Below are 23,416 nucleotides of genomic sequence, written 5' to 3'. Positions count from 1 at the left end.
TTTATTATTACAACAACATTCACTGCTAACACTTGATACTTACCATAACTTCATTAGGTGGTGCCAAGCGTAAAAGGACAGGAAAGCGGCGCGTGTTGGAGTACACACTGTTGGAAGCCTGGGTTGCAATAGTTGTGATTCCATAAGGTTGGGTCACATCAATTACCTGCCTCACCTCTTCTCCAATACCACCAGCAATCAGGCCAACAATGTTGTTTGAGGATGGTACCTATGGAAGACAATGACATTAGCTATACACACTGAATTGAAGAAAAATTCCTTCTCAAATTTCAGGTTACTCTTGTATTTTTGAGCAACAGTATTTCATTTACTTCAATATAAAGTAGTATGCACTCCAACTCTAAACAGGATCATGAATCAATCGGAGTAACACTCTGGCATTGGCACCACACGGAATTTTCAAGCAGCCCTGCAGGGTAATGCACTTCACGTTGTCGGGACAGGAAATTTGTACTTTGGGTTATTGAGGTTCCCTGAGGGGTCTCTCCATCATGAGCCAAAGACATAGACCACTGTAAAAGACCAGAGATCATCCAGCCAAGAATAACTGACAAACGAAAATGGCACAACAGTTCTAAGCCTTCTCAGGGCCTCTTACTTGCATCTTGTGTATGCACAAGTCCTTGTGTATCCCTGTCAATCTTGGGCCTGATCTATTTGTCCAGCACTTGCTTTATTCACAGTCCACTGCATGTGTTCCAAGGATGTAAGTGCTTAGTGTTGTTTATCGGGTGCAACTAGCCAGTTTCTCACCATGTGTGTTTGGTTGGAGGCAGTTTCTGTACACCCAAAGGAACCCGAGGCTAGTGATATCAACACTGGTTTGGAATTTCACTGTTTTTTTTTTTATATATATTTCTTTGACCCTCTGATGATAATGTTAGGCTATTGTTAGCTGTTGTGCTTGTGACTGAACCACCAGGCCATGTGATGACACGGAAGATGGAATAGGAAAGACTGTTCCATGCCTGGGTATAATATGTTTGTTTGTGTACTCTAACCGTCATCCCTTAGGTACAGGTATACCCTGTTTCCCACTTTTGTGGGATGAGGAGGCATACATCCAAAGAATATACAAGTAAGATGAAAATGGTTAAAGATAATACAAAATTACATACATCCATTTACCACAGCTTTCACCCTGGGACAAGCCACAGCTTCGAGATGAGGCTGAAAGAAACGAATCTCTCAAAGCAAGAAAAACAAGGAAAGGGGGGGGGGTAAATAATCATAGCATATAGAATCCTTAAAGAAGTCAACTAGTTAAGTTGAGACAGGTCTGAGATCAGGAAAAGATTATGTCACCTAAGATGATTAAGATGTGGGACCAAGAAGCTTAGCTCAGTCCCTACAAAATATGATAAAACAAGTAATCTAGTTGGACCAGTACCGTTGAGATAAACAAATGCAACTCAATCATAATACGGAACACCAAAGGCAAAATGTAGGCTTGCGAGTATAACCTATTATTCATCCAAATACATCCATGACTCATGCCTACAGTAGCATAAAATACAGAAGATCAACAGAGTATATATTTATTGGATGCTCCCTTTCGTCTTCTCTTTATACTGATGCTGTCTTTATATATTTTAAACTACCCTGCTAGTGGCTAAAGCTGCTTCTTAAAGTAGCATTCCTCTGGACAGCTAGTACTCTAGTACTCTTTATGAATAACACCTTTTAATGGTTTATATTTATTAACAACTCCTTTGTTTATATAATATTCTTCTTCAACCATTGTTAATAGCTAAAACACGTACATATACTATACATACATATTTACACATCTTAACAACTAACCGATTTGTTACAAATATATTTTTAGTACAGTATTGTCAAGTCTTACCTGCTTTCTCATTCTCTCGGGAATACGACCAGTAAGGAAGTTGGTCACATCACGCACAACTTTTTCTTTGCTGGTACATGCATCGAGGATAATAGCACCGAGAGTCACACCGGGCAAGATCTTCGGGTCAGAGTTCAGGCGATCTAGAGACCATAATAATGACTCCACAATTTGGATACCCTAACAATGATAAAAAAAGAAAAAAAAATTATAATGGAGTGGTTGAGTGGTTAGTAATATTTTAGGTATCAACAGTAATTACATAAATAACAAATAAAACTGCTGTAGAGGGGATTCTTTGACTAGCAAAACATCTGACTCGTGAACGTGAACACTCAATCTTGGCAATGACTTCCCAAAACCCTGTTTTCAAGCCCAGATTTCCTTTATGACTCTGCTCTGTCATCCTCCATAATATGGGGAAGTGCCACTTTTGCGTCCACACAGTTGTGTTGGCTGCTACACATGTCATGGGTACACATGGCCCATGACAGACCCATGGGCCACGTGTGCCTGTCCTACGTTGCCATAGTCAACAATAGTCTCATGTGCAGCGCAGACCTACTATTTTAGTTGCTTATCAGGGACAATAGTATGAATAATGGCTGATAATGAGAGAAAGTGGGTTAGTTTACTTTAAGTGCTACATCATATGAAATTATCAGCAGAACAGGTTAACAGTCAAAAGCATTTATATACCATGCTCTATTCAAATAAAATATAAATGGTCAAAATAATTAATAAGCTGTAATTTCTATGGCAGTATATGGACTTTCAGCCCATGCTTCCATCTTGCCCTCAACAACACTTTCATAACTGAACTCACAGCTCAAGCATCTCCCTGAGAATTCATTCATTGCCTCAACTTTATCCTCCATCCCAACAACTCTGTCAATACAGTATTCTCACCTTATCTCCATCTAAACCACCGCATTCTAGAGGACGGTCACCTTTTTGGTGTACATTAATGGTGGCAATAATGTACAGTTTGTCTGGGGAATCAATAAAGACATAGTCTGTTTCATGGTGGTGGCACGTGGAGCAGCCACTTGTGCAGGAGGAAGGCAACTGGTCCATGCGGGTAACCGAGCCATTATGATATTCTACCATGGCATTGCCAAGAGTCAGCCCACTGTCAACGTATCTGCCAACCTGAGAACAAAAATGTAATGGGTTAAGACTTACGAAAATACTGAATAAAATGTTTGAGAAAACCTCAACAGATGATCCAACTACTTCAATGGAGATAATGACTAGTGGCTCTATAAAAAATATAAATATGTAAGGCCTATAATGAAAACTAAAATCATACCCTTTGTAATATTTTATATAACTTATATAATAAGCTTTATAAACTTTATATAATTTACAGTATTCTTATTATAAATCCAACAAATACTTCAGACAACACAAAATAAACTTGTCCTCCAGAGCATCTGACAACCTGAAGTAAATCCTACCAGATTACCTAGGCCAACTAGCAAGGGGTACACAATCCCAGATTTATAACACTGTACCACAAAGTAGGTCTCTCTCACAGCCCCAGCACTCCAACCACCACCATCTAAAACCCACAAGCAATCCAGATGGGATGACCCCATTATAGACCGAACATCTCCAGTGTGCCTAGACGCTGTGACAAAGCCATACCACTTTGCTCGCCTCAGATGTAGCAGCTCCCCAAGCTGGTGACTTCTTATTAGCACCTATGTCAACAACTGGCATACATCTCGCACCACAGGCCCTCTGAATTGTAATGGCCCCAATCCACACTGAATGTAGGTGTATTTGCAGTGAGGAAGTGGCTGATAGGTACAATTTACTCTACCAAACAACAGGGGAGAAGGGACTCTCGACAGAGTGAAGTTAATACAGTATCATTAAGAGGAGTATTAATATCTTACCATGGCTGGCTGGATGCCCAGCAGAGAGTGCACCCCACAACCTGATGCCCCGTAACTCTGATGAGACTTAGTTGGCCAGAGGGAAACAGTGAACCCTGGGAAAAATGGTAGGCAGTTGGTGTGGAACTACATATGTGCATCAACCTTGGCTAACACCTACATTGACTTCAGTGTTGCACATCTGGGTGGTGCTGCCACCCACAGGGAATCACTTAAGTCCAGTAAATACAGAGATCTAGATCACCATTAGAATTTTTTTCCAACTGCCTTGGAGACACTGGGTGCCTGAGGTAAAAGTGCTACTAGTTTTTTAAGGATCTGGGTGCTAAGCTAAGTGAAACAACAAAAGACCGTTGAGCTGCCAGCTTCCATTTCCAGTACCTCAGCATGACAATACAGAGGGGAAATGCACATTGCATTCATGGTCCCTGCCTGCCATCTGAGAAGCAGGAAGGAACTCTACATTCTGCAACCACTAACTTCGTACCTTGTAGGTAACCAACGTTGTAACTCATTTTATGAAATAAAATTTCAAATACAATAAGATAATTACATATATACAAAGGGGTGGTAGAGAAGGCAGTATGTGAATGCATATGGAAATCCCACAAGGCTCACTTGGGTGCTGCATATGGGTTGTGAAAGTACATATGGTGGTGATAAAGTCCCATGCAAAGCCACTAACATGCATAGCATTTCAAGCAAGTCAGAGCTAACATAGAATTTGTAGTGAATTTTAGAACATAAGAATCAAGGAAACCGCAGAAGGTCTTTTGGCCCATACGAGGCAGCTCCTATTTATATCCATCCAAACTCATATCCACCTATTTATATCCACCCAAACTTTAAATTACAAAGTGAAAGTTAATCTTGAACAAAGCATAAATGCAGTGACAGGTATATAATGACAATTTAGATTCACATAATTACTATACAGTACTACAGTGATAAAAGGTGGTGATAAGAAATTATATTGATGTACTGTAGTTTTATTTCACAGACTCATATAAAGAAAACTTTAGTTCTTAAAGTACAGTACACACACTACTGTAATGTACTTATTACATTTTAGATAAGCAATTCACAATTTTAATCCTGATTACCTTTTCATATTTATACTTGATGGGTTTTTGATCTGGAAAACGCATAAGACTCAAGACCTCCAGTGGGGCATTGCCATGGAAGTTCTCAGTAAACTGAAAATATTCGGAGGGCTTATCCACCCGCGATACCTCTGTGTTGCGTAAAAACTCATTGAGCACAGTTCTTTGCCGCCATCTGTGAGAGCAAATTATTAGCCATTGCTGCGATGTTCAATGTCTGGTCAAAATTATATTCATCAAAGTTGAAACAAGACAAAAAGGAATTTAAGCAGTTTGCTAAACAAAACAAAAAATTTAATTATTTATATCCATGTACAATACATGAATAATCAACAAAACAACAAATCAACACTATGGGAATCATGTATACTGTATATACACACAAGTACAAAATATATATTTTGATTTTGGCACCAATAATATAAACAGAACACTACCATATAGCCTATTCATTACTAAAGCTGTTACTTGAAAATATTCATAATATTTATAGATTTAAATGAAAGGTTGCTTACTTTACATAAATGCATTCTACAATTCTAAACAATGACATCATTGTGCATCTTGAGAACTCGTGCATTAAATTGTGTAACAGTCTTACCCAATGAGTTTCGGGGTTCAGTTCCTGAGCCCATTATGTGGCTCTGAAACCTTTTCCACCACCACCCACAGAATCGGTATGGAATACATAATAACTAAGCCAAACTGAGAACTCACTTGGGCAACCCTGGGCATAATCTTCCATCATGCTGGGGACACAGATGATTTATTAGCTGCGTGAGGGCTGCACCAAACGAAAACATAGCCTGAACAACCCTCGGCGTGGATGGTACAGATGTGTATGGCACAACAGGTAGTGGAATAGCGGTTGACTGACATGTTGATCCTACACATCCAAACTCCTTTAGGACGAGTTATTGTTGAGAGAGAATGTAAATGGTTTTAGCTTGATCGTCATATTACCTGCTTTATGTACACAAAAGTTAAGACTATAAAAGTAAATATGCAAGTGAAAAATTTGTAGATTCACCTGAAATAAATAGTTGCAGTACTGTACTGTATATGGGACGTTTAAATTTACCCGAATTTTACCCGAGGGCCAAAGATTCCAGTTATTCCTGAGGATTTTTTCCAGATGAATTTTAAACTGAAGTAATGTCTTGGCATTTATATATATGCAGGGGGGTAAGCAATTCCATGAATTTATAACCCTATGAGAGAAAAAGCATCTCCTGTTTTTTGTCCTGCAATGTGTTTTGCTGAGCTGAAGTTGTTGCCCCTGGAGTGCATTGCATTGTGGTCTGAATGTGGTCTCTTAGAGTGGTCAGAATTATTTTTTCCAATTTGTTCAATATTTAAAAGGTCTCAGTAAGATCATGTAATTACCCAAGTGTAGTTACAGGATGAGAGTCATGCTCGTGGTGTCCCATCTTCCCAGCACTCTGTCATAGCTTTGAAACTACTGATAGTTTTGTACTCCACCATCTTCTCACCTAACTTGTTCCAACCATCTGCAATGATGATCAAGTTGAAGGGTTATAAACCCATGGAACTGCCTACCTGCAGAAGCTGTAAATGCCAAAACTCTCTTAACTTTAAAATCCAGCTAGAAAAAAATCCTCAGGACAAATGGACGGGATCTTTGATAAACCGCCAGCTTCCTATCCTCATCGAGGCCACTAGTGTGCTAGTGGCCCTCGGGTAAATTCAGGTAAATAATGACTAAATCAAAGTGGAGCAAAACTAACTGACCTGTTGCCAGTACTCCTTGAACCATGGATTTCTGGTATTTTTCGCAGGGTTGAGGAGTCTATAATGTGCTATGAAGTCCCTCACATCCTGCTGGCCATCCTTCAGCACCAGAGCCCCACCCAGGTCAGAATCAAACTCACGAAGCTAAAATCATTATAATCTGCATTGTAAACATGAAGCTGGATTGTCATAGATTAAGTAAATAGATTTAGAGTAATATAGTTCAACTTTAAAAACCCTACTTAAAAATCAAATACATTTTTCTCTGTGACAGTACCTGTATATGGATACTGTACACAGTATTTTATTCACAAATATTATTCATTATAACAAATAGCTTAAAAGTTTTAAATTACAAAACAAATATTTTTATGAACAAGTACCTTCTCCTTGTGATCCCCCCATGAAGAAGTCCCCAAGAAAACAAGCTGATGCTTGAGTAACCGGTGGACGAGAACTGCCCGCTTGACAGCAGCGAGTAAGTCCCTCGTGTCGTTCACGGTCAAGAAGAGAACAGTAGCACGTGCACCAACTACTGCCTTCTCTGTCAACTGCTCCACAATCTAATGAAGATATTATTAGAGATTATAACAATGTATATGTTGCATAACCAAAAGTATGATGAATATTGGTAATTACAATATTGCATACAGTATACATTAAGATAAAAAAATGTTACCTAGTAAAGGTTTCAAATTAATTTTAATTTAGGGTAGCAGCACACCACTGTGTACTTAATCTTAATTTTTGTTGAGTAAATTTGCTCCCTCTATAAAAATAAAAATTGGTACCCATAAAACAGCAATAGTTATTATAAAGTGCCACAGCTGAGAAAGGCTAAGAATTAAATTTGATACTGATTACCTTTAATATTCTAAAATAAACATAATAATTTAAGCTGAATTTTACACTTGCTAAAATACAGTACATTCACATTAATCAACACCTGCTATAGCAATATATTATCTCTCGATACTGTACAGTATTCCTCATTCAAACCTTCCCTTGCTGCCAGAGTACCTCGAATCTCCCAATTCAGAAGCTGGGAGGCAAAAATTATCTACCTTCTCTCTTGTTCTGAGGTCCTTAAGAGCTCCATATGCAGATCTCTGAGCTCTGCAAGCTAGCCGTCTGTTTAGCTCTGTGAGCTAGCCGCCTGGTTAGCTCTGCGAGCTAGCCGCCTGGTTAGCTCTGTGAACTAGCCGCCTGGTTAGCTCTACGAGCTAGCCACCTGGTTAGCTGCATGAGCCAGTGAGCAGACCCACCAGAAAGAGGTGTTTCATTACATTAAACACTGGATTTTTTATTTAATTAGAGTACTTCCAATTTTCATAATTTTCTTGCTTAAATACAATCCATTAACCATTTCCTCTACTTTCCCCATGTCTCCATGCTAAATCTTTCCATTTAATACTTAATACAAACATTTTTCTTAATTACCTGATCAGCAAGAGTGGCCATGGCTGGAGGATCCAAAGGTGTCATTTTAATATCGTGAGCTAAACACACTCGCGACGCCTGAGCCACAGTCCTGAAAGCTTCGGCTCCAGCCAAATTCTCTGGATCTTCCGACGACACCACAAGGGACACGTAATCCCAACCAAGAAATCTCAGCATCTGGCGAGGTAATTGAAGTAGTCAAACCAACACAATTTAATCCAAATGCACTCACTGCCGACTGCACTACGATGAGCTCAAAAGTACCTTAACCTTGCTCCATTAAACTTATACACACATGAAATTAAAATTAATTAAAATTATGGTCAAAATGCTTTGCGTATTTGTAGCTTTATATAATATACAACCATCATCGATTATCCCATGTTCGAGTCCAGGGAACGATAGAAATGGTTAGGTACATTTCCTTTCACCTAATACCTTTGTTCATCTACCAGTAAATAAGTACTGTGCCTGGAAATAAGGTAGCTGTTTGATCATTACCGCCAGAGGGCAGCTAGTTTATTGTGCACCCCTATACTCAATCCTGTGAGCAGTAGCCTAAAAACAGATTACAGGGGGCACAAAAGGTCTTAACCTCAGTAGATATTTTTACATTAACAATTTCATCTAATTTGTATACCTTATAATGATTGCATCAGCTACTTACAATACAAAAAATTTAAATATAAAGTATTTACAAAGATTATTTTACACTTAGATATGGAGGATATTACAGGATCACAGAAGACCTTCTGCTTATTATTACAAGTCTTCACACTACACAGCATATGCAGATTCTCATAAAGGGAGACAGTAGTTTGACCTTGGGGGAGGACCTCAATAAGCCTCAAGTTGTCTACTTTCAATAATCAGAATTGTATGGGGGCTCACCCCGATTCGAGTTAGCAAAATTTTTACCTGGAAAATCAAAACAGTAAAAATTTTTTTTAAATTTATTTAGGTTTTTCTTTGTCATAAACCAGAATTTTTATTTGAGTTGAGCAGTAAAAAACATGAACCTGAATTCATTCGGATTACCCAAAGATTCAGGTTACCTGAATTTGAATTATGGAGCTCCTAGAGTAAGTGAGTGAGTGTCTACATGCTTCCTGTCCCTAACAAAACAAATTATTATTAAATAAAAATGATTATCAACATCATACCACAGTACCTGAACCATTGCTTCTGCCTCCATGTTGATGGGTGGGCTCATCTGTAACGCAAACGGAGAGTGTGCTTGTGATGGCCCCAGGTTGATGGACGTTATGTTGAGAGAGGACAGAATCTCGCCTGTAACTCGTGCAGTTTCTGGGTCAAGAGCAGTTATGAAGGTCTGGATGTCGTTGATGTCAACATTGATGCCAGGAAGAGAGCTCTTAACAAGGCTTGTCACCTGGTTCATTGTGCGGATCTGTTGTACACAAACATCTAAATAGTAAAAAAGTTACTATGGACCGTAACTATTCTTCATTCCTGCACCACGTTCAGTAATATATCCTACCCACTGTTATAATAACTATTTAGTTACTCGATATAAAAAAAAAGTACAGTGCCCCTCTGACTTTAGGTGGGGTTATAGTCATGTAATTATCTACCTTCGGATAATTCAGAGTCTAACTATATAGCACAGCATTTAATTAAAGATCTTACAGGAAAAACAGGAGGCCTTCTATGACTAAAGATTTTGTACCAAAACATATTACATACCAGTTACTACCTACAGTTAGCAAACTTTAGCTAAAATTTCTGGTAGCAGATCATTTTGAATGAAATATTTACACATTCCTTTAACATTTGTTATAGAATTGCCTCTGAAATTGTGTATATTTTTGCACTCCATCACAGTGACAAAAGGTGTGCGAATAACTGTAAACTAAATTACTCGCCCACCCTCTGCCTCTGTCACCATGTGATGGAGTGCGAAAAGATATGTACGTGAATTTAGAGAATTCTATAACAAATGTTCAAGAAATGTGTAAATATTCCATCCAAAATGATCTGCTACCAGAAATTTTAGCCAAATATCCTCAGTTTGCTAACCGTAGGCAGTAACTGGGCGACTATAACCTTTCCACTACTGCCCACTGGATGGGAGGCGGTGTGCAGAATAAACATATCAATTAAGACACTAACTCTCCACATGTTAGTTGCTTAATTTAGAGACTGTACTTGTAGTCAGTCTCCAGCCCACTGTTGATGTAATGATGTGCATTGAATTTTGCAACTAGATCAAAACTGTAACTTGCAACTAAATAAATTTAGGGGTTTAGTCCCCGAGCCCATTATGTGCCTCTAACTCTTTCAACTACCACCCACAATAGCTATGGGGTGCATAATAAATTAACTAAACTAAACTGCAACAGTGCATCCATATTCTGCAAAATTATGTCTTATTAATACATAGTACACACAGTAAAACAATAACTTTCTAATGTCTCTCCATCAACTCATAATATTACATTGTCTTATTTAGTTTCAAGAATTACCTCATTAATTAATCTTATATATTGTTTACCTAATTTTTATGTTATACCCGAAATACACTGCATATTAGTGGTTTTAGGCACTGAACTTATCTTGCTTAGAAATCCCCCTTTGTTCCTGTATCATATGTGTGTACTCTTGCCTAAATAAATATTACTGGATCATTATTATTATTGTCATTATTATTATTATAATTATAATACTTTACTCATCAACTTATTTACAACAAAAATAACAGCAGCTCATTTACCATGTTGGCATGGAATTACATTCTTGCAAAGTTATTAACATGCACAGTAATTAGGGAGTTCTTAAGCAACAAATTATTTGAAATATACTTGAACCTTTTGTAATGATGTATTAGTTACAAGAAGTAAAGTTAAACTTAAATGTATTGTACTGTAAATGTACTAGTGGATATATTTTAGTAGCACAAATCTTTCCTATTGACCCAAAGATTTTTTAAACCATTACAAAAACAAAAGTTTTCTAGTTAGCTGATCCCCCACCTTCCTCCGCAAGGAGTGATACCACACCCCAACACCAAGTACGAACCCTAGATCCACAGGTATCCAGAACCACAGCACCAAGCGTAGTCGCTGGCAACAACTTCTGGTGCCGATTGATCTGGTCCACAGCCCAGAGGAATGCTTCCACTTCTTGCATCGTCTCCTCATTTAAAGTCTCACTACAGTCTGCACCTGCAAGATGTACCACCATCAATATCCTAGAGCCTTCCAATTAAACATACAAATGTTTTCAGTAAATTCAAGGTTGACTATTATAATAAAACTTATATCAGTCAACAAATAATCTTCATTATCATATGACAACAAAACTTTAAATATTCATCCTTCCATGGGGACAAAATCCTCGGTGTATTCATCCTTATATTGGAACAAATCCCTTGGTACATTCATCCTCCCATCAGAACAAAACCCTTGGTACATTCATCCTTCCATGGGGACAAAACCCCTTGTTGTATTCATCCTTCCATGGGGATAAAACCCTTGATGCATTCATCCTTCCATGGGAACAAAACCCCTTGTATTCATCTTTCCATGGGGACAAAACCCTTGACCATTCATCCTTCCATGTGGACAAAACTCCTTGCTGTATTCATCCTTCCATGGGGACAGAACCCTTCATGCATTCATCCTTCCATGGGAACAAAAAATATTAAGCACTGTAGAAAATGAAGGCACTATGGAAAAGCCCCTGAACTACTGAACAGAAAATTATTAAGGACAAGAAAATGTCTTACCATCAAGAGAAGGCTGATGAATGGGGAAGAGTGCAGCAACAACTATGTGGTCTGGGGATGGCAGCAATACATGTTTCTGCACAACACCTCCCAGTGTCACATTTCCCACCTATTTAAAGCAGTGGGTTAAGATATGAAGTTATTTTATACCAATATTTTAACTGCAATATTTTATAGACAAATATATACCTAACTGGTAAGACTTTGCATGTTGCAGCAAAAAATTGTAGTTCAATCGATACCCCATACTGTTTTCCCCATTGTAGCAGACAGGAAGTCAATTAGCCTTTCATATATTTTATTATCATCATCGAGGTCCCATGAAGCAAATGCCTGACACTCCCCAGAACATGACGAACAACTACCTCCCCAGTACCTATTTACTATCAGATAAACAGAGGCATCGAGCTTAAGAAAATGTCCCCAAACCTCTCTCCCTCTCTCTGCAGGGTAATCAAACTGTGACCAACTGGTTGTGCTAGCTAATGCAACACAGATACACCTAGCTCTAAAAATTGAATTATATAATAAAGCTAAATTTGGCATCCTTTGGCTAGTGCAGTAACTATGACAGAGTAGTGAACTTGAAGACTAGTGAACTTAACCACTAACATGATGGTTAAGATGAAACTTGGTATTATACCAAAATAAAAATACAGTACCTTGCAAACTCAAAATTTTTCAGAATATATGTTATACAAGCTGAAAATTGGCAACAAAACACAGTATAAGACTAAAGGTACAGTATTTAGCTTAATATGGTTTTGAATACCAAGACCTACCTCTGTCTGCTCGTTTAGAGTCTTCAGGCAGCTGCTGCAAGAACCTCGTGGACAACTAACTTTATCCGGAATGAGAGATTCATCTGCCACTCGTAGGGTTAAATTCTCCACCAACATAGTCTGTTAGGACAAGAAAATGTTACATTTTTAACAGTTGAGATTTATTTGACTGAAAAACTGTAATAGCTTGGAGGCAGTGGCAAATTCAAAGTACAGTACAATGAATCATCCACAATTTATTTTGAAACAGCTTATCTAGCACATACGTTTACTCAAATATTGGAAATTACAGTCTCCCTAGGCCAACAACTGACCTTTCCTCTTATATGCAACCTACAACAGTGACCTTGCTCTCAGATACCCATTTACATCTGTACTTTTAGGAGAATAGAAGCAACCACAACTTCAAGTTCTACTCCAGCATCACCTACCTCCTCTTCTAGCAATAATTAATCTTCCAATTAAGTAATAATCCTGTTTTAGATTGCAGAGTAACACCAGTATTTAAGATAAGTTAAACTATCATCTTTTCATATATTTTCTATAATTGTTTATTAAATGTTGTAAATTTTTGGAGGCTGGGAACCTAATTCCCATTTATGCTAGTTCTCCCATGGAAAATAGAGTTCCGAAAACTGAAAATCGGGTTTGAAGGTCAAGGACCTACAAACTATTTAATTTCACTTAATTGCGAAATTAAATACAAAAATATTTAATTTCACTACTATACTCTCAATTGAGCTATTTGACCAGTTAAAGTCTGTGTCCCAGGGTGACTGGAAGATGGGTAAACGAGAACGTTAAAGATAAACACGAGATTATGTTAAATGGTGAAGATTAGATTTGGGATGGCGAATAGTATTTTGAAAGTCTTAATGGATGGAGGTAATGGAAGAGGTTCTAATGTAAACATGACTGGATTTTTAGGCAAGAAGAGTGGAAGATCACACTTGCTGCTAATAGATATATATTAATATATATCTATTAGTAAGGTGAGTACAAGTACATCAATAATGCTGAAGTTTGAAGAATCTGCAAGTACTAAGGTTCATAAAGAAATTGTTTATTATTGTCAAGAAAATTAACAAAATGGGAGTGGAGAAGGCATGGAATAGTGGCATGGAATTAGTGATAACCAGGAGATTGGAGAGGGGGAAGAGAGAAAAAAAAAACTAACTGTAGCGATTATAATTTATCAGAATTTACCTGAGGGCCACTAATACTATTGGCCTTCCTGTCCTTGATGAGGACAGGAAGCTGGCAGCTTGTCATAATTACAGTATAATTATAGGCATTAATTTACTATGTGTAGCAGGCAAAGCGTGCAGAATTATAGTGACTGGCAGAGTACCGGAAATGAGATAATATATTCAGGGTATGTGTAAGAACATCCATCTCTCTATGACTGGAAGTGATACCCTTTATCTTCTTGTACAATTTACTGGATATTCAATTTCTTAACATGTACCAAAGCCTCCAAAGAACATCCTGATCTTCCATATTGTACTAATTTCTATTATCCCACAGCAATCTCAATCCCACATTATGCCAACAATCTTCAATGGGGAAACTATTTTTAAAGACGAATTATGCACACCTGCCGAACAGTCACACTAGAGTTTCCAGGGTCGGTCAAAATGTTGTAGAGCCCAAGAGAGGTTTCAGATAACTTCCCTGACCAGTCATTCCTTCGCTTGCCACCTGCAAGGCTAGTGAGGCTGCGAGTTCCTGGTCCATTATGTTGAAACTTAAGTGGAGTCAGATAATCTGCCAGAAGCTCCTTTCGACCCATTTCGCGAAGACTCTCACACACACCACGGCTGCAATGTACAACAATGTATTTACAACACATTCAATGCATAGGTGACTTGTATAATGCAACAATGGTGTTTCTGGAAAAGGCATGGTATTATTAGTTTTTATTTATTTATATATACAAGAGCTCTTACATTCTTGTACAGCTACTAGCGCACATAGCATTTCGGGCAAGTCCTTAATCCAAATTTTCATACACACACACACAAATCCCCAGGAAGCAGCCCATACCAGCTATCAAACTCCAAGGTACCTATTTACTGCTAGGCAAACAGGTGCATCAGGGTGAAAGAAACTCTGCCCATTTTTTTTCCACCTCCGCCATGGATTGAACCCGGACCCCTAGGACTACGAACCTTGAGCTCTGTCCACTCAGCCATCAGGGCCCCCATCAAATTTATATTCATAACAATAATAATTAGATTTATCTAATAAATGCTCAATATAAACTAAAAACCATGTGCTAAAATAATTATATTCCCAGTTATAGCAAAATTGTACATTTACATGAATATTTTACTTGTGACTGAAATTGTAGGAAGGTGCATGTGTGTGTGTGGCAGGGAGAGCCATGTGTGTGTGAGTGTGTGTGGTAGGGAGAGCCGTGTGTGTGGGGGGCGTGGCAGGGAGAGCCATGTGTGTGTGGTGGGTGGGTGGCAGGGAGAGCCGTGTGTGTGTGTGTGTGTGTGTGTGTGTGTGTGTGTGTGTGGGTGGCAGGGAGAGCCATGTATGTGTGTGTGTGTGTGTGTGTGTATGGCAGAGAGAGCCGTGTGTGGGTGAAGGGCAGGGAAAGCCATGTATATGGGTGGCAGGGAGAACCGTGTGTGTGGATGGCAGGGAGAGCCATGTGTGTGGGTGGCAGGGAGAGCCGTGTGTGTGGGTGGCAGGGAGAGTCGTGTGTGTGGGGGTGGCAGGGAAAGCCAGGTGTCTAGGCTGATGGTGTAAGACAGTAACTGAGGATCCTGAAATCAGAATGTCTTGATTCTCATTGGTTCCATTTTGAACACAAATTTATGAATATAATTATGCTGCTAAAGCTATTTATACTGTAATGAAAAGTTTTAACAATGAATGCAGTTGAAATGCATTTTTTCCGAGAAGTAAAAAGAAGCTTGGTCACTTTCTCTTGGTGAAAGACAAATCCATTGGGCAAGTCCTATTTCCCCAGAGTGCCTTGTTGCCACTAACCAGACCCAGTCCCACATGATGGAATATATGGTGGAGAAATAGGCCTGGAAGGTACCAAACCTGCAGAGTTCATGGGCCATGGGATAAAACCAATGCTGGTTAAGTTTCACAAGCCTGCAAAGAAGCCAAGATAGATGGGCTACAGTGCATGGTTGCATGATCTGAAGAATAGGGCACCAGAAGGTGAATGACAGGACTCTTGAAGATACCACAACTAGGAAGAGGACTAATGTTCAAACTTCAAATGAACCATGGCCCACACCCAAGTATGGTTCTAATCTCATAACAACAACAAAACATCCCACCAAGCTTGTGGACCAGGATGGCAGTGAAGTGGGAACATGTGAAGAACCAGGACATCAGAGCCTCCATAAGCATCAGAAGGCACAATGCAAAACGCTTCAGGAATTTATATCAAAATGGGAAGAAGGATAAAGAAGCTACCTAACCAGAGATAACTACTGTACCCACAGGCTTTGATATAAAAAACAAAAAATGCACTCATCAGAGCACATTGCCACCTAAAGAGGAGGAGGGAACAGCCGACATGCCCAGCCAAGGAGTAGTTTCAGAGGTCAAGAGTGCGTGACAAAGAAGGCCATCCAACTCTGAGAGGAAGTGGCAAATCCCCCACAACAAATGGTAAGTCAATGGATTCTGTCAAGGCTTGGGCTTGAGTCCATGGAACATGTCTCGATGAGAAGCAGAAAACTCACCCTCAGCAGCACAGAGAGACACCTGTGGGGTCAAATGAACACAACCCTCTTTGAAGTTCCAGTAAGGGGCTGTAGCTTAGGAAAAATGAAAGTCATTCTGTCCCTGGACAGAGGTGGCAAGACCCTGAGAGGAAGTGGACTTGCCTAAGGGAATGACCAAGCAATTTAGGTTCGGAAAAATACTCTTGGTACTGAAAACTGGCAATTAAGTTGCCAAACCAAGATTATGAATAGAGGGCTTCAAACCCAAATGAGCAGATATGGAAGTCTACAATAGTCTATAAAGAAAAAATGAAGTACTGTATTCTATAAAGTCTATAATGTAAAAATGAAGTACTGTATTTTATTTTCCTACATATTTCTGCATTTTAGCCTCCAAGCATTCCTCATTGCTGTGAAGAATGTAAATAAGCCATGGATAGCTGGAAGAGCTGCTCTTGTCCTTGCCAAAATATCAAGGTCGTCATCTCGCATACGGAAGGATCGGCAAATGGGTAACGGCTTCTGCTGAACACTGTCAGTATTAGTATCTGTGGGTGTCAAGGGCTGCCCATCCAGGCGGCATCCTTTTTCTTGTTGCAGGTAGCCCAGTACCCACTCATTCTCCGAAGTGCGCTGTAAAAATAAAAAATAAAAGTGTTTACTGTGCATATATTTGTATTTAAGCTATAAAGTACTGTACCCATCATATTTACAAAATAGATAAATTCAGAAGCTTGTACCTTTACTTCTTCCACTTAGCATATCTCTATGCACTCTGTGCACATGACCAAATGCCAATTCCTTAAAAGATCATATAAAAACAAATTTCAAAACTATACTGTACAGGTACTTATAATACTTCTGTAGTACTGTATAGCTTATGTGGCACAGAATAATTTATGTAAAACCTGTCACTGTCCACCACCATGGTATTCAGTCACCATGAAAAACATCTTTCTGGGTAGCATTATTTTCTTGCTGCCTAAGGTAACAATTTCCAAGATAAGCTGGGAATTGTATGATTAGGAAAGTGCCAATCATCTCTTACGATAACAACCAAATGATAAGAAAAATTAATACAAATCTTAAGGAAAACAATAATACATAGCTTGAAGAAAGCTCAATACTAGGAAAATTCCTTAATGCTTTGCTTAACATACCTCTAGCTTGACATCCTGAAGTTTTTTCCAATGATCTTCAAATTCCTCAAGAGAAGGAGGAGAACTAGTAATGACAAATAACCCTTTAGTAAGCCTGGACACATCACGAACCAGGTTCAGATCATCCTCTGGAAGGTCAGACAACAGCCAATAAACCCTTCGAGTCTGGGAGCTCTCAGCCTTGATAGCTATCAAGATCTGAAACAAGACATTTTATGTCCATGAATAAGCAAAAATGTAATAAAATAAATGGAGATAATTTTACATTGCCCACAAGAGAGTAAAATACTGTACATAAAGATTAAATTAAGGCATATAAAGCAAGATAAGAATAAGTTTAAAAATTTTACATCAGCATAGAAGCAATAAATTGCTAGAACTACCTCAGCCTGTCCTCTAGGGTTGTTATAACATCGCAAAAATGATGCACTAAATTGTCCAAACCTAATGTGACCAAGGACTAATGAATTAAAACAGGACAGGCCGTAAAGTTAACGATCTACTATGATTTATCGTATGCTTTATATACATCATATATATATATATATGACATCCCCAACATCATATTTTGAATGTTGGGGATTTATAATTGAAATTGTGATGTGCTATTTGAGTGGACAGGTTGACTAGGAACCAAATTTTTTTAGTTATATTATTATTACTGTATTATAAATTTAGTGCATCTTATACACTGGCAAATACAGTACAGTAATTAGTATATGCAGGAGTGATGAATAAGTTTATAAGAAGCATACATTGCATGAATAACAGGAAGCCACATTGCAACATGAATGGTTGGATACAATAGAAAGTACCGCAATAAATATAACGATACTGTACCAATGATAGAAACAAGTTACATCACACCGAATTCCCTCATGCCAAACTTGTACTTTATAGTCTTAGTTTATCTTTAAACACATTGATTAACAAAATTTAATACTTCCTATGTATGTTATACAGTATAATATTATTTCTCCTTCCTGCATTTGATGTGTATTCTTTTATTATTTTAGTTGTGATTTTTCCATCACTAGGTGTATGTATCTCGTATATAACAAGATACAGTGTATCTCGTTACAATGAAGGAGGTACTATTTAATGTCTATAACAAATTACGCAAAGTCCAGCTTTTACGAGAAAGAGAAACAACCTGTGGTGCAGTCGACTCACAACCGAATGTAACCCAGATTTGATTCCCAGGCAAGACGAGATGTTGAGGCACGTTTAAATATCAGGCCTCAGGCTTACACCTGCAGCCTCTGTTCATCTCGCAGTAAATAAATACAGTACATGGAAATTAGTACTGTTGTAGGTTGAATTCTGGAGGTCAGTCGTTGGCCTTGGGAGAACCTCAACAAGCCTAACAAGCTTCCTGTCTCCGACAATAAGAAACCAACTACAGTAATAACTAGCAGACATTAATAAGAAATCGGCAAACAAATATATATTTCTTTCATACACTACAGGGTGTCTGTGTCATCAATTTGAAGGGTTATGCTTTAACATTAGCCATTAAGCTTGAAGAGAAAACAGTTTTCTTGCAAATTATACCCCAAAACATGGAAAAGCAGTAAGACTCCATTACCTGGTGGAGGACGTGTCCACTGGCTACCACCGCCACTCCAGAAACCCGTCCGTCATTCATAGCTGCCCGCACATAGTTCCTGTATTTTAAATCCATCTGCAAATACATATTTTGTTTAGGTACAGTCACATACAGGTACATGGTGCCTGTGCATTTTGGTGCAGAGATAAGGCTGGATCATGAATAAGTTATTATATTGCAATAATTGCAATCTAGGCTACCTAACTGCCAAAATAGCAACTCATTTGCTACACTGAGTTCAAAATCCTACATCATTTACCAAGATCCTCAGGTAAAAATCGAGTAAATCAGGTAAAAATAACTATTACCCTTCTTAACAATCGGCCAACTCCTTTGGTAGGACAATCCTTCAATGTATCTTTGTATCAAAGGAATTACATAAAACCATTGTTCATCTTTACATGAACCCCTTGTTCACACCAAGCCTTGTAGTGGCTTTGTGTAAAAATAAGTACAGATGAGGACAAGTACTGTACATCAAAACATTAGCTACTGTGCCCCTCTCTAGTTTGAATTAATGACAACAGCTGGACTACAGAGTTTTATGAAATGAGCACCTATGCCGTTAGTAAATCACAACAACATGGCTGAAAATTAGACACCAAACACACAAATTTGAAATCAAAGGAATTGACGACATTTTGGTCTGTCCTGGACCATTATCAGGTCATAGAAATGACTTAATAATGGTCATAGAAATCAGGTCATAGAAATGACTTAATAATGGTCCACAGACTGAAACATCATCAATTCCGTTATTTTCAGATTTGTAAGCTGGATGTGTAATAAATACCTACATAGTACTGTACTGTATATATATACTGTCGACTTATGCTAGCATACCTCTGTAGCGCTCCGAGTATCAGGAATTGTGAGACTGTGGTGGTATTCTCACTACATTACTAATGCAGATATTGTGTGTTGTTGACATCTCTGATACAACCTAATGGGTCATAAATTGCTCAACATTAATTTGAAATACTCATTATCATAAAATTAATTTTTATAGCTAAAACTTTAAAATAACTTGCACAGTTTCACAATTTTGAAGAAATAAGAAAATGGTAATAAAATAATAAATTATAATTAAGATTGTGCATGTCAGTTTAATTGCAAAAACAATTAAAATATAAACAAATACCTGTACTGTAGTGTATCAATATATACCAAGCCAAGAATTTAAAAAAATATATATAACTTTTACAAATTTTTAAGTACAGTACTGGATGATAGTTACAGTACGTATTTTATCATACTTCAACATTCAATACTTAGATTTCAATAAATTAAAAGACAACATGTCTGGCTGACCAGCTGTTAATTTCTTTACAAATGTAACTAACAGCAAAAGACCTCACAGTTGTATAGAATAAGCTCAGTCAAGGGTGGAACAACTAACCTTGCCAACGTTAAGAGGGTAGTCGTCTTCAGACACCAGTACACTTACTGCTTCCCACTGAAGCCTGCCTAAGAATTTACTTAATGCCTGGCAAGAAAAAAAAAATTATGTTATTGATATTCCGCAGCATTTTCTCAAACAAATACTGTACAAGTTACTGTTCTGAAGCGACTAATGACATAATTATGATTCTATAATCTGAAATAGTACGGGATTTGCAATTCACACATGGCTGACCATAAGGAGGGATCTTGTAGTATATTAGGACAAAATCTTGCCCAGTTGTCTTATGAAAGATGCAGGTAAATAAATGATTAAGATTTCATTACTGTAGCAATTTTTTTGTATTCTGCCAATAGCAGGAACAGTACCCCCATCTCACCCCTTGAGGGCCTTAAAGATTAAGCTTTTCTTTAAATTGTGGCAAAATCACGTTACATTTGTAATCATATAGTGGGATCTCAAAGCTCTGGTATTTTTACCTTTTTGCAAAGTCAAGCCAAGATCTAAAACAAAGACTACAATATCAACAATGTTGAATATAATAATACCTGGATCTATAAAATTTATATTGAAATTTAATTACAGTATATTATATATATATATATATATATATATATATATATATATATATATATATATATATATATATATATATATATATATATATGTCGTACCTAGTAGCCAGAACTCACTTTTTGGCCTACTATTCAAGGCCCGATTTGCCTAATAAGCCAAGTTTTCCTGAATTAATATATATTTTCTAATTTTTTTCTTATGAAATGATAAAGCTACCCATTTCATTATGTATGAGGTCAATTTTTTTTTATTGAAGTTAAAATTAACGTAGATATATGACCAAACCTAACCAACCCTACCTAACCTAACCTAACCTATCTTTATAGGTTAGGTTTGGTTAGGTAGCCGAAAAAGTTAGGTTAGGTTAGGTAGGTTAGGTAGTCGAAAAACAATTAATTCATGAAAACTTGGCTTATTAGGCAAATCGGGCCTTGCATAGTATGCTGAGAAGTGCGTTCTGGCTACTAGGTACGACATATATATATATATATATATATATATATATATATATATATATATATATATATATATATATATATATATATATATATATATATATATATATATATATATATATGTTGTACCTAGTAGCCAGAATGCAGTACTCGGCCTACTATGCAAGGCCTGATTTGCCTAAGAAGCCAAGTTTTCCTGAATTTATATATTTAAAAAAAAATTCTTATAAAATTATAAAACTATCCATTTCATTATGTATGTGTTAATGTTTTTAAATTTGAGTTAAAACCAACGCAGATATATGACTGAACCTAACCAACACTACCTAACCTAACCTATCTTAATGTAACCTAAACTGACACAACTACGTCAATAATTTATGTTCTTAATATAATAAAATAATAATAATTCAAATAAACTAATTGAAAACAATTAGATTGAAAATAAAGAAAATCAATTCGGCCTATTAGGCAAATCGGGCCTTGCATAGTAGGCCGAGAAGCGTGTTCTGGCTACAAGGTACGGCATATATATATGGTGAAAAAAATATAAAATTGAGGGGTAATCCCTATACTATACTATATTCACTCATAAAATTTTTATTTCTGTTCTTGCTGCCATAAATAAGCTTTACTCATCAAACAGTATAATACAATGCTCATAATCCACAGCAGACTTGATAATAAAGTGCATTATAAGATATAAAATTCTGACACATGAATTAAGTGTACCTGACCTCGTCTCCTCCCCGCCCTCTCACCTCGCCTCGTTCCTCTGGTGGTATCAACTCAGGTGCGGCCACGTTCACGACCGGAACGTGATACTTCTTCAGAAGGTGCGCGAGGTTATGGTGGGTGGCGGTGACGCCTGTCAGGTCCACCACGCCCAGGGCCAAAAGGGTGTCATTACTGAGAGGGGAACAGGCAGAGGGCCCTTCTCGCACCACGGGGAACACCTCCCCGAGGCCGGCCACAGCTCGTTCCCCATGCTCGCAGGAGTCGTAGACGTGCAACCCTGAATTAAGTGGTTCAGGATAGTTAGTACTGTACTGTATAATTAGTTTAGTAATGACTCCTCATGCTTACTCTTTGAGTCATGGTGGAAATGTTTCAGTCACATTATTGGGAGCCAGTTCCTGACCGTTTATATAATAATGAACTTTGAATGTAAATAATAGGAAAATAATTGATGGGAAAATTTTCATGTTACATATAATAAAGTTACAAATTTACCAAAAAGTTCTTAGAATCAAGCAAAGAATTGTTTTATTACATGTTACAATAATATTGATAATAAAAATAGAACATCAATAATATAATTTTACTCGAAAATTTTAATTTTTAACTAAATAAGACCAAAGATAGGTCAGAATTACCTATAATTTCATAAAATCGCATTAATAAAAAGTAAAAAAATAGCATTTTCTTACTAAAACACTACAATGAATGTAGAATCTGAATAAATATAATATTACAAATATTACATTAACAATAATTCCCATAGAATTACCCAAACCTTCTTAGAATTTGCATTACTGTATAAAGAACAATGTGAACCTTTGACAATCTCGAGTATTTATCGAGATTACTAGAGAGCTTTGGTGGTCGTCAGGCAAATTCAGGTGAGAAAAATTTAATTATGTATCTTACTATAATATTGATAAATTAAGTTTATTCACATTCTACATTCATTAAATTCAGAAACAAACACTAAATTAGGTCTGGAGAGAGATACCCAAAACGTCCTAGAATTATACAATGAATTATAACATGAATTATAACAATGAATTCCTTATTGTCATATTGATAATGAATTTAAAAACATGAACATTGCTAGGAAATATTTACCTGGGGGCCACCATCTCTTTCTCTAGTGGCCTTGAAGACAGGAAGCCGGCGGCTTGTCTAAGGTCC

The 23,416-nt window shown here is 37.4% G+C and overlaps 1 protein-coding gene across 4 annotated transcripts in view; it reads right to left on the bottom strand.

Annotated features, from left to right (window-relative positions):
* Window positions 1–20,507, bottom strand: part of LOC123775040 (uncharacterized) — a 36,641-nt gene extending 16,134 nt beyond the window's left edge. For all 4 annotated transcript variants that reach the window (XM_069319369.1, XM_069319367.1, XM_069319366.1 and 1 more), the window contains exons 1-18: window positions 20,469–20,507; window positions 19,913–20,012; window positions 19,049–19,144; window positions 17,461–17,658; window positions 16,674–16,933; window positions 14,197–14,419; window positions 12,600–12,719; window positions 11,818–11,926; window positions 11,109–11,254; window positions 9,241–9,480; window positions 8,070–8,246; window positions 7,013–7,192; window positions 6,630–6,773; window positions 5,595–5,779; window positions 4,878–5,052; window positions 2,780–3,022; window positions 1,871–2,050; window positions 44–229 (exon numbers count right to left, since the gene is read on the bottom strand). In XM_069319369.1, the coding sequence (XP_069175470.1) occupies window positions 44–229; window positions 1,871–2,050; window positions 2,780–3,022; window positions 4,878–5,052; window positions 5,595–5,779; window positions 6,630–6,773; window positions 7,013–7,192; window positions 8,070–8,246; window positions 9,241–9,480; window positions 11,109–11,254; window positions 11,818–11,926; window positions 12,600–12,719; window positions 14,197–14,419; window positions 16,674–16,933; window positions 17,461–17,658; window positions 19,049–19,144 (2,862 nt within the window). In that variant the 5' untranslated portion in view covers window positions 19,913–20,012; window positions 20,469–20,507. The remainder of the gene's footprint in view (window positions 1–43; window positions 230–1,870; window positions 2,051–2,779; window positions 3,023–4,877; window positions 5,053–5,594; window positions 5,780–6,629; window positions 6,774–7,012; window positions 7,193–8,069; window positions 8,247–9,240; window positions 9,481–11,108; window positions 11,255–11,817; window positions 11,927–12,599; window positions 12,720–14,196; window positions 14,420–16,673; window positions 16,934–17,460; window positions 17,659–19,048; window positions 19,145–19,912; window positions 20,013–20,468) is intronic.
* Window positions 20,508–23,416: the final 2,909 nt, after the last annotated feature.

The sequence above is a fragment of the Procambarus clarkii genome, chromosome 92 (assembly GCF_040958095.1).
Source record: "Procambarus clarkii isolate CNS0578487 chromosome 92, FALCON_Pclarkii_2.0, whole genome shotgun sequence".
In the NCBI taxonomy this organism is placed as follows: domain Eukaryota; kingdom Metazoa; phylum Arthropoda; class Malacostraca; order Decapoda; family Cambaridae; genus Procambarus; species Procambarus clarkii.
This window is presented reverse-complemented; position numbering and strand designations above follow the sequence as displayed.